Raw genomic sequence first — 18,333 nt, forward strand, 5'->3', positions numbered from 1 at the left:
ACTGAGCAGACATCCTCTGCGTTCTCTCCGGCTCCTACATCCCTTGATCCCTTCTCCGCCTCCTGCTCATCTTCCACGTTGGACGCACTCGTTGATCGTGTATCACCGTCCAGCTATCTCCCGTGCACAGACTGCTGCGATTCTATTTCGCCTACCTTTCCTCTCTTTTCGTTGGTTTTGTGTGTCGCTCCGTGTTCCGCCCACCCCCCGCTCGCTTTCGCGGTTTGCAACGACCTCTTGTGCGTTCGTTCTGCGCAGGAGTGTGTGTGTGTGTGGGAAGGGGGGAGGGGCGGTGCGTCGGGGTCGATCTCCTCCTGCTCCCTTCTCTCTGTCTCTGCCTCTGTCTGTCGGCGTGTGCCGTTCGCGTTGCGGGTGTTCGTTGATCTTTTCCCCCCTCTGACGCCCACGAGCGTCTCCGTTCTCCTCGCCGTCGGTATTGCCTTCCGTACTGCCTCACGCACCAATACACGCATCTCTCGCCACACCGTCTCTCTTGTCGTTGTTGTGTGCGCCTCTGTGTGTGTGTGCGTGTGTGTCCGTCTGTCTCTGTCGTCTCTTCGTCTTCCCCCTTTCTTTCATTCATATAATCGTAGCCCGCCTTGCCGCTTCTGCTGCTGATACGGGTGGTGCTGCATCATCATTCCCACGACTACTACTGCTGTTATTTTCCTTGTCCATCCCCCTTTCCCTGTGTCTGTGTGTGTGTGTTGCGCTGTGCAGGAGTGGGGGGGGGGCAACACTCACGCGCACCGTTTTGATCTCCGAACGTTTACATGCAGATCGGCATGTCGCACTCGTCGGGCGAACCTCCTCTGCCTCCTCGCCGCCTCGCGTCCCCCGCCTCTGATCGATTCGGCCCACTTCTGTGTGCGTGCTCGCCATTACGTGCGTACTGTGCTCTCCTGCCCGTCTGTCGCCGTCTATCATGCCGCTGACGCAGTCGCCGTCCCACACCCCGCCTGCCGCAGGCAGCGGCGGCGACAAGGAGGACGAAGCGGCAAAGACCTGCATGGCGCCGGAGCGGACGTCGCGGGTGCGATCCTGCCCATCACTCCGCTCTGCCAGCGGTGCGACAGCCGATCCCGACACCTCTGCGGCAACTTCGGAAGTGGTCGGCGGAGACGGTGAAGCTGAGTGCAGTGATGTCGAAAACCAAATCGTCTCGGGCACGCAGGATCATGCGCTCCTGCTGCCCCGGCTGTCGTCCTCGATCAGCATTACTGGCTCGGCATCGTCGCTCCTGCGACGCCATCTATCTTCCTTCTTTAGCGGTGGCGGCAGCACCAGAACTGCCGCCAGAGGCGACGCCAGTAGCAGTATGGCGGCACCGGATCGCACTTCGTCTTCCTCCCAAGAAGCCACCACTGCGAATTCGGAGGTGGATGGAAAGCCGCTCGAGCGACCGCTGGGCTACAGCATCAACTCGACCGCCGCTGGCGACTCCGCATTGGCACCATCGCGTTCCTCGGTCCAGGGCCGAAGTGTCTCCAGCGTTAGCCATCGTCTTTATCGGGCCTACTCCCTCTTCTGGGCTGATGCAACGGCGTCCTTGGCGTCGCCGTCGACGCTTCTGTGGGGCCCAACACGAACAGCCAGCGCGCCGCTGCCACTGAGCAGCAGCACTCGGGTTGGTCACGAAGATGCTCCAGATGCAAGCATAGAAGCCGTCGTGGCGCACGTGGAGGCAGAGGACTGCTCAGAGTTGACGAGGGCAACCGCAGCGGCATCATCCGTGCCTCGAGCAAGGAAGGCAGCACGCGACGGCGGCACTGACGCCATCCCCCATCCCCGCATCGCGAGCGTCGAGCAAAACGGCTGCAGCACCTTTACGGAAGTCACTGCGAAGCAGTCGCCGATGCTGTCGATGCGCGGAGCTGCAGACTCATCCTCTGCTCTGGCCTTTGGCTGCACCCCGCCGGAAGACGTCTTTCGGCGCGAGGCGGTGGCGCAGCACGTCGGTGAGGACGAAAGCAGCTCATCGAATTTGAGGTTCTTCTCCTCCACTGCCACCCCCGGCATGCATCACGCGCTGTACGCCGTCCCGGGAGCGGAGCAGCACCGTTTCCCATCGGAAAGTGCAGACGACGCGGGTGACTCTCACCATTCCAGAGGTTGTAGCAGCGACAGCAAGCCGAGAGATGCCAGCCGCAAATATGTGGCGAAGGAGCGGAGGCCGGGTCGCTACCAGAGTAACGACTTCCACGGTGCAGCGCGATCGAGGAGCGGGGATGTCGAGTGTATCACTATGTCTTCTCTCGTCGCCCACGTAGCCGTGCCTCCAACTGTCCAGGCAGTGCTGCGGAACTCGGATGCCACCAAGGAGGAGCTGTGGATGGCACTGCGAACAGCCTGCCAGCAATGTGAAGTGCTTCAGCGTCGTCTCGCCCGAGCTGAGGGTGCGCTGGGCAACGAAGAGGAGGTCGAATGGACGGAGGGCGAGGTCGGGGCGACGGCTGAAGGGGGTGCGCTCGCGCACGTCACAGCCCACCGGCGCCGGAGCGGCAATGCGGGCAGGACGTCAAGGAGGCCCTGGCGCAGGCACGCCGATGACGAAGAGCGCACGGCTCCCAATGCTGGTGGCGCTGTCGAAGGCGTGAGTGAAGGGGAGAAGAGCATCGCATCTGAGCAGGCCGACTCAGGGCAGATGCGCAGCAGCACCGCTCCGCCGACTCCCACACGAACGGACCGCCAAGTCCACCCGGGACACCGAGCGCGGAGGCGCATTGCGGAGCTGGCCGCTGCTTCTTCTTCAGGCGCTGCTGCTGCCGTCGCGTCATCGACTCCCCCATTTCTGGTGTCTGCCCTGCCCGACGGAAGCACCAACGCTGCCGACTTGGACCCTCATTCCGGGCGTGGTGGTGGCACCGGTGACGCGTCTTCGGTGCTGCGCCATCGCGTGTCGGAGGCGATTCGCCGCGTCGAGGCGAAGCGAAATGGCCCGCTGCGCTCCCCGCACGCGCTCCAGTCACCCGAGACGCACACGCGCCCCAACAGCAGCGGTTTGGATGGGCCAACGAGCTCGCACGATGCCGATGACACCACGCAAAACAGCAGCGACCACCTGCGTCTTTCCCTCTCGCCTCCACCGCAGCCTGAGGCTCATGGGAACTCCCACAGCACGTCCTCATCGGATCTGCAAGCTAGTGGTGCGCGGCACGTCCGTGTCGAGGATGACGCGCCACCTACTCTTGCACCAACTCCTGGGCTGACCGCGCATGACCCTCTGAGCCCGACCCGCATCGAGAGCGGCAGCTCATCCAGTGGTTCCGACGCAGGCGCTGCGCCGTTGCATGCGTCTAGGAATGAAGTCGTGGACAGTGGAGGTGAGACGGCTGGCCCTGGCGAGAGTGGCATCCTTGTCTCACCCACGCTTCCCGCGATCACCGAGGTTCAGGCAAAAGCCCCCGTCGCTCAAGACAGCTATAACTCCGCGGAGCGAGTGCGGCTGGTGCAGTCGCCACAGCAACAGCTTCACCGCCGTCATCGCGGTGCGTCGTTGGTGTCGCTTTACTCTGCTCCCGCAGCGCTCGACGAGAGCGTGCACTTCAACGGGCCGGCTACCGCGGCGGAAAGCCTGGCTACACTGCAAACAGCTGCAGCCTTCAAGCCGGCCAGCTGGCCGTCTAACGGTCTGCAGTCGAGCTACAGCGGTGGTCGAAGTGCCGGCTTCCATAGCCGCAGCCCACTCGCGTTCGGCAGCCCGACGCTGCCGAATACAACGCAGCATCGGTCGGGGTGGACAGCATCAACAGGCGCCAACGGTGCTTCCACGGCGGTCATCGCCAGTCATGTGACTCCTCTCAGCGGTACGCCGCCTAGTCTGCACTCGTCCGCTCTTTTCGGACTTCCGGCCCCTCCACGTAGTCCCCTCCGCAGTGAGTCAAGTATGTCGTCTGTCGAGCCGGCGTGGTTGCGACAGCAGCAGCAGCAGCAGCACGCAACGGCGAAGGCGACTCCCTCCAGGGCCGCCGCCGCTGCGCGCATCTCTGCTGAAGCCAGCCAGCAGGGGTCTCTCTCGTCTACTCGATCGTGCAGCCCCAACAAGGCGGCTCTTTCGGCCGCCTCCGCGACACTGGAGATGCTCCGGCAGCTACAGCAGGAAGACGCGCCGGTGCCTCCGGTCACTGGCGACGATCAGAAGGCAGCGCTGCGTCAGTGGAGACGCGAGGCAGCGGTGAAGAAGGGAAGCGGGACCGCGCCGATGTGCTAGGCGACGCGGAAGCGTCGTGCAACGTGACTTGGGGGCGAGTTTGCATCTGCCGACACACCTCTCTGCTGTGGGCCGAGGCGGGCGAGCTGTGTCGATCGGATCGATGCTGCGGCAAGGAAGAACAATGAGGAAAGGCGCGCATATACGGGCGCACGCCTTCAACTCCTTTGCTTGCGTGCCGGTTGCCCATCTGCCCCCACTTCATGGAGGAGTGAGGGCAGCCTGCCAATCCGAAATATGCGCGCCGAGCACCACCCCACCCCTGTAGCGTCACTCGTATTTCTGCTCGGTGTGTCTCTTCTGCTGATGGGTGCGGCCAGACGCAGTTGTCTGCCGCCATGTCGGTGCGCGCAGGCCTTCTTGAAATTTTCGTCGTTTGGCTTTCTCTCTCTATATCCACCCCCCCCCCTGCGTCGCGTCGTTGCCTGTGCGTGGCGTGGTGCCCGGATGGGGGGATGCGGTCGCCGTGTTGGAGCCGCTCTTTTTTTTTCGATGGGTGGGGCGGGGTGTGTCTGTGCTTAACGCCGTGGCTCGAAGGCGGCTTTGAGGAGTCTTTCGTATGTTGTGCGTGCTGCATCGACGCGCTGTGTATGTGCGTGTGTGTGCCCGCCTGCGTGAGTGTTTTGTCTTGCGTGTGCACGCGCCGTTGTCGCGCAGACGCTTTCTCTCGGTGTTTTTGCATGCGTGATGCGATCGCTCGATATGCTTCACCCCGTTCTGTGTACGCACGTGCGTGTTTGGGGGGAGGGAGAGGTTGTGTGGGCCGCTAAAGCAGTGCGACCCCCGGTCTTTAAGGGTGCCAGTGCGAGACAAGAAAAAAAAGACATCATCAAGCCTCTCTCTCTCATACCGGCGCTGATGCCTCACGGATTCTCAGCGCGTGTGCGCGCGCTCTTATATTGCTAGGATGGTCCTCAACCCAAAGAGCAATGAAAGTGGTGCAAGCATAACAAGGTATGGGCGGAGCTTAGCAGGTGGGGAGGGGCATCATTCACTTCCTTTCATCACTGCCCTTTCACGGGGCCGGCGTGGTTGACGGTGGTGATAGCTTGTGCCGCTGCTGCAGCGACCGAGACGACGCCCCCCCCCGTGCGCACTTTTCCCCTCATCTCACCTCCTTGCTCCTTCAGCGATCTCGGTTGAGGATGGGACTGCACAAAACGACTCTGGTGAGCCCGTGCATCGACGGAGAGGGCGCTCGGCATGCTCAGGCGGTGCCCACCCTCTCCCTGGCACCTCCTGGCGAAGGCGCAGAGTTTGTAAGACCGGTGCAGCACTCGCGTCATGCGCGGACGCCGTCCCATGATCGCCTCCCCAGCAGCTCTCTCTCTCTCTCTGCGCGTTGCACTCCTTCCCTCCCTTCTCCCTCTCGCGGCATCTTAACTTCGACTCCGTTTAACCGCGCATCACACTCGTACACCCACGCGCACGTCCACAGTGTCGCTTGTTTGGCTCCAGTACGCCTGCGTCGTTCTTCGTTGGACTTTTTGCTTGCCTTGCCCGCCCCCGCCCCCGCCCCTCGCCCTTTCCTGCCCCGTGAGGTGCAGCTCCACACCTCTTCTATCTATCTCTGCACGCAGCCCCCCCCCCCTCGTCCCCACCCCACCAGCGAGAGCAAGCGAGACAGACAGCGTGCACCAGCGCTGTCGTTGTCAACACCTCGCATCAATCCAACGACAGCAGTGGCGCCCTGCAATCCCCCCTCCCCCACCGACATCCGCTCTCGAGCACCATGGCCATCTCCAGCGTTGCATCCGTGTCCGCCACGAAGGCCTCTGCTCTTGCCGCCAAGAAGGCGGAGAAGGACGCGCATGCCAGTCGTTCTCTCTTCGAGGAGTACGAGCAGCTCAGCAAGGATATCAAGAACATACAGCTCAAGACGATGATCTGCAGGACCGAGACGCACCAGCTCATGAAGGAAGAGAGCGCGGCGAAGCAGGAGGTGAAGCGCATCCAGGCGGTGCCCCTCGTCCTCGGCAACTTCGTCGAGGTTGTGGACAGTGTCCGCGGTATCGTGAGCGGCACGAGCGGCTCGCAGTATTTTGTGCGCATCCTTTCGACCCTCAACAAGGAGCACCTCAAGCCGAACGTCAGCGTCGGCCTGCACAAGAGCAGCAACGCCTGCGTGCAGCTGCTGCCGAGCGAAACGGACGCGACCATCACGCTGCTCAACTCGAGCGACAGACCCGACGTCACATACTCGGACGTGGGTGGTCTGGACATGCAGAAGCAGGAGATTCGCGAGGCCGTGGAGCTGCCGCTGACCCACGCGGGCCTGTACGAGCAGATCGGTATTGACCCTCCGCGCGGTGTGCTGCTCTACGGCCCGCCCGGCACCGGCAAGACCATGCTGGTGAAGGCCGTGGCGCGGCACACGAAGGCCTCCTTCATCCGCGTTGTCGGCAGCGAGTTTGTGCAGAAGTTCCTCGGCGAGGGCCCGCGCAAAGTGCGTGACGTGTTTCGTCTCGCCCGCGAGAACGCGCCATCCATCATCTTCATCGACGAGGTCGACTCCATCGCGACCAAGCGTTTTGATGCTCAGACCGGCGCCGATCGTGAGGTGCAGCGTGTGCTTGTGGAGCTGCTTACCCAGATGGACGGCTTTGACCAGACAACCAACGTCAAGGTCATCATGGCCACAAACCGCTGGGACACGCTGGACCCCGCGCTGCTGCGCCCTGGTCGCCTCGACAGAAAGATCGAGTTCCCGTACCCTGACCGCCGCCAGAAGCGCCTCGTCTTCCAGGTATGCACGTCGAAGATGAACCTGTCGCCTGAAGTGGACCTCGAAGACTACGTGACTCGGCCGGAGAAGCTCAGCGGCGCCGACATCCAGTCCATCTGCCAGGAAGCGGGTATGCTGGCGGTGCGAAAGAATCGATACGTCATTCTGCCGCGCGACATCGAAAATGCGTACAGGACGGTGATTAAGAAGACTGGGGATGAGACGTACGACTTCTACTCGTGAAGCCTGCGTGTGCGTGTGTGTTCCATTCTGTATGTCGACCACCACCGCCACCACCACCGCCAGCAGCAGCAGCGCCGCTGTGTGGGTGGCGGTTGCTGTGCCAAGGGTCGCCTCTCTTGTATATCCGTCTGTTTTGCCGACTCTCCACCCACCCCCACCACCGCCAACTCGTTGATGGGGGGGGGGACAGGGGAGGGGGCGCATGTCGTGGCTGTTGTTGTGTCTGTGCACCGGACGTGAAGCCTACTCCTATCGGAGCGTCTATCCCTCTATGTGTGTGTGTGTGTGTGGCTTTCGGCCGATGTGGTGGGCGCGGCACGCGTGCGTCGACTGTACCTCCATCAATGCTCATGGAAGCGTGATGCGCGCGTGCAAGCGCTGCGCCCAGCTCATCCGCCGGTGTATAGGCGTAGAAGCATTGCCGCGATGCCCGTCGGCATCTGCTTGGCCGTGCCAACAGGCTCCTTACACCGGCGCCGCCGCGGCGGCCGTAGAGGGAGGACTGCCAAGCCCTTTCTCCCATGCCCCGCCGCCCACACCGGGCGCCCTGGTATATGCTTGCGCTGGTGCACGCCCGGACCTCGAGAGCTCTTTGCTCTTCATCGGCGGCAGCCCATCCGGCCCACTTCCTCTCCATCCCGCTGTTTCGCTTCGCTGATTTCCGCTGCCTACACGGGCCCTTTCCTCGGCACCCCCCCCCGCTCACTACACGCACCGCACGTGACACCCGCGCACGCGCACACAGGCTCATCCAAGGATCGCTTCGCATCATGCGCAACTACTGCACAAAAACGTTCGGCTCCGCCTTCTCTGTCACGGTGGTGCCGACGCTCAAAGACAACTTCTCCTACCTCATCAACGACCACACCACCCACACACTCGCGGCCGTGGATGTGAATGCCGACTACAAGCCCATTTTAACGTACATCGAGGAGCACCTCAAGCAGCAGGGCAACGCCGACGTCACATACACTTTCAGTACCATACTCAGCACCCACAAGCACTGGGACCACTCGGGTGGCAACGCGAAGCTCAAGGCAGAGCTGGAGGCCATGAACAGCACGGTGCCAGTGGTAGTGGTCGGCGGTGCCAACGACAGCATCCCTGCCGTCACAAAGCCAGTACGCGAGGGTGATCGGGTCCAGGTTGGGGATCTCTCTGTCGAAGTGATCGATGCGCCGTGCCACACTCGCGGTCACGTGCTGTACAAGGTGCAACATCCGCAGCACCCCAACGACGGTGTGGCCCTCTTCACCGGTGACACCATGTTCATCGCCGGCATCGGCGCCTTCTTCGAGGGGGACGAGAAGGACATGTGCCGCGCGATGGAGAAGGTGTATCACATCCACAAAGGCAATGACTACGCTCTCGACAAGGTCACCTTCATCTTCCCCGGACACGAGTACACCTCTGGCTTCATGACCTTCTCGGAGAAAACGTTCCCGGACCGCGCCAGCGACGATCTGGCGTTCATCCAGGCGCAGAGGGCCAAGTATGCGGCGGCCGTGAAGACGGGCGATCCGTCTGTGCCCAGCTCGCTGGCGGAGGAAAAGCGGCAGAACCTTTTCCTGCGTGTGGCTGATCCGGCCTTTGTGGCCAAGATGAACCAAGGCAACGCGCATGCGCTGATGATGTACCTTTACAACGCCTGCGACTGAGCACGAACGGCACGCTTTCTGCTCAGGTGGAAAAAATGGACAGGGGCCGTGGTGGAGTTGCGCGGCAGCGAGAGATCCCCACCAGAGAAGCTCAGAGGGGCTCCCCTCAGCGAGGCGCCGGGAGGAAGGTGTGCGTGTGCGTGGGTGTGTGTGTGTGTGTGGGAGGGGTGAGTGGGAAGGCCGGAGATGTCATCGGGAGACGTTTGCAGAAAACGGTCGGACATCTTTTTGCTACCTCCCGCTAATCGAGCGCGGCATCTGCGGCATCCCTCTTCTCCCTGCCATCGGCCATCCTCAGACGCACCCGTCATGCACCACCCTTCGTTATCCTAAGCGCTCCTCCCATTCAACCCACTCGTGCCCACGAAAGGCCCCTCGCCATGAGCCACCCCCTCCCTCCTCCACATTTCTTTGTGGCCTCGCGCTACACACGTCCGCACGTCTTCTCATAAAACGCCGACGCGGCTCTTTGCCTCGCTGCCGTCCGCATGCCGCCTTCGCACAAGTCGCTGATGATTGCCGACTCTAAGGTGGCGGCTGCGCGGGGCCGAAAAAGGCTTTCGTTGTCTCGCTTCTTCTGTGCCAAGGGTGTGTGGCATGGCGACAAGAGGACGCGGAGGGGGACTGCGGGTGTGCTGGACGCCTTTTGAGGGAGAAGGTGAGCGCACTGCTCATCTTGGTCTCCCACACACACTTGCTATTTCTATGCACTCGGAAAGAAGCAGGAACGTGCGCGCTGGCTGTCTTCTCAGTGCGCTTGAGCGCGCAACACAAGGTTCCCGTCCGAACAGAAACGAAGAATGCATCCGTCGGGTCGCTCCTATACGGTGCACGGGCGTGGGTGCGAAGTCACTCACGCGCGCCCACGCGGCTTCCCCTTTCCCCTCCCTTCCCTTCGCACCTCTCCAGCTCGCCTCGCCTCCTCCTCTGTTTCTTCCGCATTCGTCGACTTCACACGTAGTCCAACCACGTCGCGCGCGCGCACGTCGGCACAGCAGACACCACGAGAGAAGGAGTGGTGGTTCACCAAGGCGAGGCGCGCACCCTCAAATGCGCGCAGTGGCCCCAGCACGCACGGAATAGCGCACGTCAACGATATCAACGCTCTGCTGAGCTACGCGGTCGAGTGGCGGGGCGCGATAGAAGCGCCTCCCCACTCCCTCTTGCCAGTCCTCGTCATGAGCGCCAGCGGTAGCCTTGAAAAACTGCTGCCTTCTCTCTATGAGTTCCTCTCCGTCCATCCGTCAGATGCGTGCGCGCCGTCCTCAGCTGCGCCGACGCAGAGATCCGGTGCCGGCCTCTACCCTGGTGGCAGCAGTGGCAGCCGTCACACCAATGTCACGAGTCCCTCAGCCATCTGCGCTTCCTCGATCGGCCCTGAACTCTCATGCGCGTCTCCGGACGTCGTCGCGGAGAGCTATGCGCGCTGGCGGCGGTGCATCACCGTGTGGCGAAGGGTGATCGGCAATGACAGCGTGTTTCTTACCGTGCTTCTGCACGCGGGTTGTCTGTGGTGCCCCAACTACACAGCGCTTCATCGAGCGAGGCGCGACATCGCCACGCGGGCCGAGCAACAGCGGCGGCTTGCACAAGCTGCCTCTGTCTCGGGTGGCGACGTGCTTGCCTTTGAGGCTGGCAATGCAGCGGCAGCAGCAAGTGAGCAAGGCGGCAACGTGATGCTGCGCTGGGCGACACCCACTGCCGATGCACCACGCAGCACCCCTGTCAAGCGACGCGGCAAGCGCGGCGGCAAGGCGGCAGCAGAGGCAGCTGCGCACTCCGTTCGCGCCCTGGCAGCAGCAGCTGAATCGCATGCGGAGCTGGCAGCCGTGTGCCCCGCGAGTGTCTGGGCGCTGCATGTGCTGCACTTCTTGAGGGTGGAGGAAGTGTACGCTGTGCCCTGCAGCAGCACAGCGAAGTCGGAGCGGCAAGGGGCTACGACAAGGACGAACTCCGCGCCTTCCTCATGCGCGTCGTGGTCCCCCGATGGCGATAGCGGCGACTCTAGTGAGAACGAGCTCAGTATCACGAGCTGCAGCAGTCGCATCAGCCGAAGCGGTAGTCACGACTCCCACAGCAGCGTAGAGAGCGAGCGGGCAGTCGGCGATCAGACAAGTGACGCGGCGGAGGGTCGCATTGTGAGCGTGCGGAGGTCGGCGGTTGGCCGAGGGTCGTGTGGCGGGCGGAGCGGAGGCGGTCGCGGCGGCAAGCAGAGAGGCGTAAAGCGGCAGCGTGGGGCAGAGCGAGAGAAGCGCAGTGGCGCATCCGGTAGGAATGATAGCCACAAGAAGCGGCGCCGCCCCGACGGGGATCCAGCTCGCGAGGCACGCTCGCCATGCAGTGCGTCCCGGATGCAATGGGCGACGTCCTCCTCACTGCTTCCTAAGCTGTCGAACAAGGAGAGCGGGGGTGGTGGTGTCAAGCACCTCGGCAGCACACTCGCGGCGGTGTTATCTGTGCTGCAGCAGCAGGAGCAGCACCGCGCCTCTGCTCGCCGCCGTGACGGATCAGCGGACGACGGCGCCGAGGGCGGGGATGAGGAGATGCGGCACGGTAATTCAAAGGATTTTGGTACGACAGGGTGCAGCACCCGTGACAGCGGCAACGGGGCCCTCAATGCGGCGTACGCGACGGCTGCGCAAAAGCATGCGCTGCTGTTGCGCGCCACCATCACCCTCGTAAGCGAGGAGGAGCCCCTGGTTCAGAAGGTGGCAACGGCGCTTGTGAACGAGTGGCTTGATCTTGTGTCCGTGCAAGCGCCCACTCCCCAGTCACGCGGGACAGCCGCAGACGCGCCAACGACAGTGAAGGACGAGGAGACTGCTTTCTCTGACAGCAGCGCCATTCTTGGTACCGTTGGCGGTGCTCGCAGCGCGCGACGCCGGAGGACGGCACTCACCGGCTCACGGTCCTCTTCGTGCACCGACACGCCCGAGCAGGCGCTCCGTCACCGCCGCGTATGCGATGCACGCCACTACTGGCTCTCTTGTGTGCTGAAGATGGTGGCGTACCTCGACGGTGTTCACTCCGCTCTTCGCGAAGAGAACACTCACATTGGCGCCGTCCTCGCTCGCCAGGGCATCGCGCCGCAGGACGCAGAGGACACCTTCACCAAGTCGCTGCCGGCGATCGTCAACTGTGCGCTCGTGGAAGAGGTTTTGCACAGCGCAGCTGCCGGGTTGCCGGCCTCGCAGGCACGCGCCTTCTCGGCGTGGGCAGCACCGTCCTTGTTAGCATCTGCTCGCGCAGCTTCGACCGCACGCTTGTGGATGCCGCCTCCAGTGCTGCTGCTTCCCTTCCACTTGATCGGGCGAGGGTCAGTCTTTGGAGTGTGGCTGCCTCCCAGCGCGGCGTCGGCCGGCGGGTCGACTGGCCACCCACCGGCGGCCCGCACCCCCACCCGTGCGCAGGGCTGCTTTGTGCCCTGCGTCGTCGACTCGCACGGACTGCATCTCGGGATGGAGCCGCTCTGCGGATGGGGCACACACGAGCCGGCGAGCAAGCCCGGCGGTGAAGAGCACGGCGCTGGTGTGGCGGCGCTGCAAGCATGGAAGCGAGAGCCTGTGGGTGTGAGTGCACAGGAGGCGGCATCGCGCCCTTTCCATCCCGAGCGCTCACCGAGGCACCGCCGGCTGGGCTTCGCGGTGCGTTGTGCGGAATCCGAATCGCTGCTCGAGAGGCGTTACCTCGCCTCGCTCGAGCACCTGCTTCCCATCCTCCGTGTGCCCGACGTGGCGAGCCAGCTTGCCACTGACGGCGGCCTCCGAAGCGATCAGCCGGAGCGGCAGCCCTCGCTGCGGTGGTGGCCGTGCATGCTGAGCGAGACGGCCGGTAGCCCGCGCATGGACGTTTACGTCGCGCGCACGCTGCTGATGCTTCCGATACCGGCTCAGAGCACGCTGGACAGCTCCACGGACCATGCAGCGAGTGCAACGAGGGTCGACTCTGGGGCTAGAGCTGGCGCATGCACCTTAGATGGAGCGCACCACGCGGAGACGCGCACAAAAAACCTGTCGGGCGTGCTGGCGTCCTCATCGGCAGCTGTCGGAGCTGGCAAGCGGCCCCGGGGCAGCTTCACCCGGGGGTTGACGAGGTCTGCAGAGGAGCAGGCAGTGCGGCATCAGCACCCACTGCTGTACCACGCGATGCGGGCACACCTGCGCGCAGACAAAGTCTTGTATAAGGCGTGCAGTGACGTCTCTGAGAATGGCGTTGCGGAGCTGGTGCTGCTTTACGGCGATCCGCGCGGTGAGGAGGCGACGGCGCTGCGTCAGATGGGCTTCACGGTGCACACTGGCAGTCACCACAGGTTAGGCCGTAGCGGCGCCGCCTTTGCCAGACGCACGGGGTCATCTGCTGTGTCGTCCGTGACAGGGCTGAGCAGTGGTGCCAGTGGAGGTAGCGGACGCCTCACCTTGGCCAGAGACGCACTTGGCACCACGCTCGAGGGCATGTACCTGGTCGCCCGCCGTGTGCTGGGGCTGCAGGGACTCTTTGTATCCTCCGCGTCTGCCTTCACGACGCCAGCAACAGCGGCACCGGCGGAGGCGCGCGTCGGCGGTAAGGGGTGCCCCTCCACCACTGGCGCTGCCGCATTTGAGGATGAAGGGGGCCCGTGTGATTTGGCCAAGGGCACCGCAGCCACGAGTGTGGCTGCCTTTCCGGTCTGTGCACAGACGGAAAGGGAAGCGCTTGGCACCGTGGCGGCGACGCTCGCCCTCACGTGTCTTGTGCTCAGCCACAGTCTGCTCGACGATTTGCTGGAGCAGCCGTCCGTCGTACTGTTAACAACGGAGCTGGCGTCGTTTGTGCTCGACGTGTCGCTGTTGATGCCGCGGCCTGTCCCTCGGCTGCTGAAGGCCGACGGGTTCGCTCTGGCACTTCTACTGCAGCCAGCACAGTCGCTTCTGCTGATGGTGGGCCTGGCAGCGACGCTGGTGACGCGTGAGGTGCACATGGTCGCTGCATCCCATCGAGGCGGCGAAGCGGGCAGTGGCAGCGGTGGCGGGAGGGGGCAAGGCGCCGGCGGCACGTCATCGGCGTCGAAGTCCGTGGCACAGCAGTGGCATCCGTGGTGGTCCGCCTTCCGCGCGGCAGTGCTACGGGACACCGAGCTGCCAAGCTGCCTGTACAGCGGCATCTGGCCCATCGTGGAGAGCGCCGAAGGCTCCCTTGCCACCTTCGCGGCCGAGGTGCGGCGGGGCACCTCTAGCAATCGCCAAGCAGATGATGGCAAGCGCAGTCATCCTTCTCCGGTGGTGGGCAGCGACGGAAGAGACGACGACGTGGTGGCGGGAGCACCGGCACACGTGTCCGCCCGCGGTGGCGCAGGAAGCGGGAGGCGGATCCTTTCTCTTTCCGTGCCATCCCCGCCCGTGGCTGCAGATCGCCATCTCCTCGCGGATGTGCAGGACACCCCATCGTCGAAAAGCAGTGACGCTACGCCTTGTCGAAGCAGCGTCGATGGGGCCACCCCCTATGGGCGCCGCCTCCTCTTGAAGGCGCCTCCAGCAAGCGGCGTGGCTGGGCAGCTCTCTGCAAAGGCAGCAGTGAACCGCAAGGACCATGCGACAGCGTGCGGGGCAGGCGGCGTCGTGTCGGCGAGTCAGTCTTACACGCCCCGCCGACTCTGCGGGCACGCCGTTCTTTGCCAAGACGATGGCATCTGCAGTGCGGGCACCGAGACGAGCGACGCCCACGCCACTGCAAGCGCCTTGCTGTTTGCCGAAGGGGTGTGCGTTGTGTCTGACAACGAAACGGCGCCGCTCGGCGCGAGCTCCGTCCACGCAAAGGTCGCCGCCCCTATCTCGCGTACGCTCTCGCTGTCCTTGACTAGAGCAACGCTGCTGCCTCGGCTAACCTCTGCCGTAGCCTCGACTTTGTGGGCATCACTGGAGGCGGAGGAGATGCACTGGCCCGCCGGCGCTGCATAGCACCATGGCAGACGACGGCGCCACCCTTTGCGCGTTGTGGATAACGGGTGCGGGGCGTCTTCCAGTGCCCCTCACTACCACCCCTCCTCTCCGTGTTTCTCTCTTCTACGTCTATGCACGACTATAACCACTAGAAGACGACGAGGTTGCGGCCTCGCTCCGCCGACAGCCGGCTATCCGCGTCCTCGTCCTGCTATGCCCCACTCCATCGGCGCCGCGTCGTTTTTCGTCCCACCCGCCCCCTGTCCTCACGCACTCGCCTCCCCTTCCTCCCCCTCCCCCCTTTCTCTCTTGCGTGCACGTATCCAGGACGTTTTTCTGCCGAGTTCAACGAGTCCCGCATCGCGGAGCGACAGACGCGCCTACGCGCTGAGGGCTCTTCACAAGGCGCACACGCTGGCAAGGCACGACAACGGCGTACCGTACCTTTGTAGCGAGCATGGCCCCCATGCGTCATGGCGCTGCGGATGCCGCGCCGATGTGCCTCGCTGACCGCATGAAGCAACGGTATAGGTGTCCGCTGTCGGCTCTACTCATGTGCACGGTACTCTTCGCGCAGCTTCTGCTCTGTAGCACCTCCCTGCCCGTCGCGGCCGACACGACCATCACGCCCCTCCTCAACATCACCTCCACCGACAAGGCGGACCCCGATGAGTACTACAAGATATTGCTCTCCCAGGACGCCACCATCCTTGCGGGCAGCACCACCGTCCTCAGCAGCGACGGAGTCGCCTACCCGAACCTCAACATGGTGAAAGGACTGCGGTCCGTCCCCCAGGTTCCTGGGGCGCCAATGGCGCAGAGCGCTCCTAAGCGGACCAACACGGCCTTGAAGGCCTTCCGCGCCGACGTCCTATCGGAGTTCCTCGTAGCGATGGCACTCCTCTACCTCGACTCCACCGACGCGCTGCCCTTCGCACGCACGGCGCCGATCCCGTCCACGTACCTGCCAGCCTCCTACACAGGCGGCGCCAGCTTCGTCAACCCGTCGTTTCCCACCGTGCCCATCACCCTCAACATGCTGCTGCAGCACGTTTCTTCGCTCACCGAGACGGGCCTCGACCTTCGCGCCGAAACTGCGCCGTCCGGCGCTCTGTCGACCCTCTCGGCCTTTGTCAGCTCCCTCTTTTCCACCACGACCACAACAGTGTTCAGCGCTAGCCAGCCGGGGTTGTCTACCAGCTACACCTACTCGCATGCCAACGTGGCGATCGTCGCCTACGTGGTGGAGCAGGTCTTGGCTACGTCGACGAACTACTCGGCGCTCTCCGGCATCGGCGAGTTCGTCTTCACCGTCGTGATGCCACCACTGCAGCTGTCGAACACGTTTTTGCTGAACCGCAACGGTCACGTCATTGAGGCAGCCTACCCCTTGAGGAGCGGCAGCAGCCATGACACGGTGAATCACGTCGCCCGCCAAGTCCTTGACAGCCGCAACACCAGCATCCTGGACAGCGCTCCGAGGGAAGCCTCGTACTTCTCCGACTACATGCTCTTTACGACCAGCGCAGACGTGGCGAAGTTGGCGGCAGAGGTGCTCGTGCCGGGCGGCTTTTACCACATGCGACTTGGCGCCTCGATGCTCCAGAACACGGTCCCCATTGCCGTGCCTACGATGCGCTACACGGAGGCACGCACAACCGGCCTCTTCCTGTTCAGCGCGAACAAGCTGTGCTCTACAATGTACGCCGCCATCTCCTACAGCGGCCAAGCGCCGTACTGCCGCTACAACTCCGCGACCGTGTCCGAGTCAGCGCCGCCCTTCGGGCTGGTCGCCACAGGTGGCACGGATGAGCTCGCCATCGTGTGCGTCCCCGTCGTGAGCAACACGAAGACGTTCTGCTCGATCGCGGAGCTTTCCTTCTCAGGCACAGGCTGCAGCAGGTGCAGCCCCGCAGCGGCGGGGGGCCGTGCCGTCGGCCTTGCCATGGTGAGCCTGGCGCACTTGACAAGTGAACCGATGCCAGTGGCGCCAGCCCCGATGCCGCAGTCGACAGCTCGCACGTTTAACGGGTGGTTCGTGTTCCTGGGGGTGGCCGTCACACTGGTGGTTGTGGTCGTCGCCTCCTACATCACCGACTACCTCATCCAGCCGCCGCCGCCAGCGAAGATTATAGCACCCGTCGTGGCGGGTCAGATCGGCCTGCGGAGCGGCACCGCGCTGAATGGCCCTGTTGGCGGCGACGGCGCAGTCGGCAGCTCGGAAGTGCCCGTTGACGGTGAGTCCCCCGAGGCGTTCCGCGAAAACGGTAGAGACCATGACGCTGAGGACCTGTACAGTGGCGCCGACGACGAGGAACAGACGCCGTACCTCGCGCGCAGCGGTGACCGTGCTCGCGGCAGCTCGTCACTGCGGCGGCGTTGCCCGCGCCGGCGCCGGCGCCGTCACAACGGCGAGCCGAATCCGGCCAGTGACGGCTCCTACTCCAGCGGCGACGACGGCTGGGGCGACGACCGGGACAGCGTAGACCGCGTCTCCACGGGGTCGCGGCGGCCGAGCCCGAAAGGCGCTCTGCGCTTTGATGCCTACATATAGAGACGGTAGCTAAGAGAAGGCGGGGGGGCAGCGGGTGTGCGCCCTCCCCCCCCCCTGCCTTGGCGGTTGGGCGGTTTAGATGGCTCTGCCGCCTTCCTCAGGCGCGCGTCGAGTCGCTCGTGCTGAGCAGCACCGCGTCTTCGACGGGAGCGCGCCCTCTTGCTGCCCTTGCTCCTTTAGATATGGCGCACGCCTTTCCCTCCCTCACCACACGGCAGAATCTCTTGCATCCCTTTATGGCAGATGTGTAGACGACTTGACTTGCAGCCCAACGCACAAGCATAGCCGATCTACCTCCCTCTCTCACGCAGCCTGCACAAGCCGCGTATGTGTGACGCACTCGCGTATGCATGCACGCTTTTTTGTTATTATGTGCATGCGCCATCGAGCAGCTGATCAACTCTGAATCGCGCGCTCATGCGTGACTCTTGCGCGCCTCCATCTCCGACCATCACCGCCACCGATCTCCGCGCACTCTCCATCATCGCCCAACTGCCCACCGCACCTCCACTCTGCTACGCTCTCCGTCTGGTGTTCACTCACAGCTTCACAGCCACTCGCCCTGCCCGTCGTTCCCTTTTACCCTGCGGCTGTCCCTCCTCTCCCCTCCCCTTCCCTCCTTCCCCTCGGCGCACGACCGCCACGGCCTGAGCACAGCACGCAGCGGCAGCACGTTTTGTTTGCCTGCGTGGTTGCATCCTCCGCCTGGCGTGCTGTTGCGTGCGTGGGCTTGATGGGCCGTACGTTGCTAAGCGAAGGAGTCGCGAAGTCAGGCGGGGCAGGGTAGTCCGAGAGGTGGAGCAGCGGCTTGTTGTTCTTCGGAGTGGCCACGAAGAGTCCAGCGGATGAGCCGATCGATGAGGTTAAGTTGCTTGGCCACTGCCCTCTAGCGCCTCCTCGATCTCCTCTCCTCTGCGCTCTCTCGCTGAGGTGTTTTGCCGTGTACTGATGTCTCGTGCTCGTCTCGCGCTCTTTGTCTGCTGGCCTTCCCTTCTCGGCGGGTTCCTCTCTCTATCCTCCCTTCTTTT

The 18,333-nt window shown here is 63.7% G+C and overlaps 5 protein-coding genes across 5 annotated transcripts; all 5 read left to right on the forward strand.

Moving 5' to 3' along the window:
* Positions 1 to 925: 925 nt before the first annotated feature.
* Positions 926 to 4,210, forward strand: LINJ.12.0180 (hypothetical protein, unknown function; the record flags this gene model as incomplete). The annotated part of the gene is made up of 1 exon (XM_003392213.1): positions 926 to 4,210. The coding sequence occupies one exon, from the start codon at positions 926 to 928 to the stop codon at positions 4,208 to 4,210; it is 3,285 nt and encodes a 1,094-aa protein (XP_003392261.1).
* A 1,732-nt stretch (positions 4,211 to 5,942) lies between these two features.
* Positions 5,943 to 7,178, forward strand: LINJ.12.0190 (putative proteasome regulatory ATPase subunittcc1l8.3; the record flags this gene model as incomplete). Its single annotated transcript, XM_003392214.1, has 1 exon — positions 5,943 to 7,178. One exon carries the CDS (start codon positions 5,943 to 5,945, stop codon positions 7,176 to 7,178), a length of 1,236 nt encoding a protein of 411 aa, XP_003392262.1.
* A 770-nt stretch (positions 7,179 to 7,948) lies between these two features.
* Positions 7,949 to 8,836, forward strand: LINJ.12.0200 (putative glyoxalase II; the record flags this gene model as incomplete). The annotated part of the gene is made up of 1 exon (XM_003392215.1): positions 7,949 to 8,836. One exon carries the CDS (start codon positions 7,949 to 7,951, stop codon positions 8,834 to 8,836), a length of 888 nt encoding a protein of 295 aa, XP_003392263.1.
* Positions 8,837 to 9,636: 800 nt separating this feature from the next.
* On the forward strand, positions 9,637 to 14,769 carry LINJ.12.0210 (conserved hypothetical protein; the record flags this gene model as incomplete). The annotated part of the gene is made up of 1 exon (XM_003392216.1): positions 9,637 to 14,769. The coding sequence occupies one exon, from the start codon at positions 9,637 to 9,639 to the stop codon at positions 14,767 to 14,769; it is 5,133 nt and encodes a 1,710-aa protein (XP_003392264.1).
* A 439-nt stretch (positions 14,770 to 15,208) lies between these two features.
* Positions 15,209 to 17,305, forward strand: LINJ.12.0220 (hypothetical protein, unknown function; the record flags this gene model as incomplete). Its single annotated transcript, XM_003392217.1, has 1 exon — positions 15,209 to 17,305. The coding sequence occupies one exon, from the start codon at positions 15,209 to 15,211 to the stop codon at positions 17,303 to 17,305; it is 2,097 nt and encodes a 698-aa protein (XP_003392265.1).
* Between the last annotated feature and the right edge of the window lie 1,028 nt (positions 17,306 to 18,333).

The sequence above is a fragment of the Leishmania infantum genome, chromosome 12 (assembly GCF_000002875.2).
Source record: "Leishmania infantum JPCM5 genome chromosome 12".
In the NCBI taxonomy this organism is placed as follows: domain Eukaryota; phylum Euglenozoa; class Kinetoplastea; order Trypanosomatida; family Trypanosomatidae; genus Leishmania; species Leishmania infantum.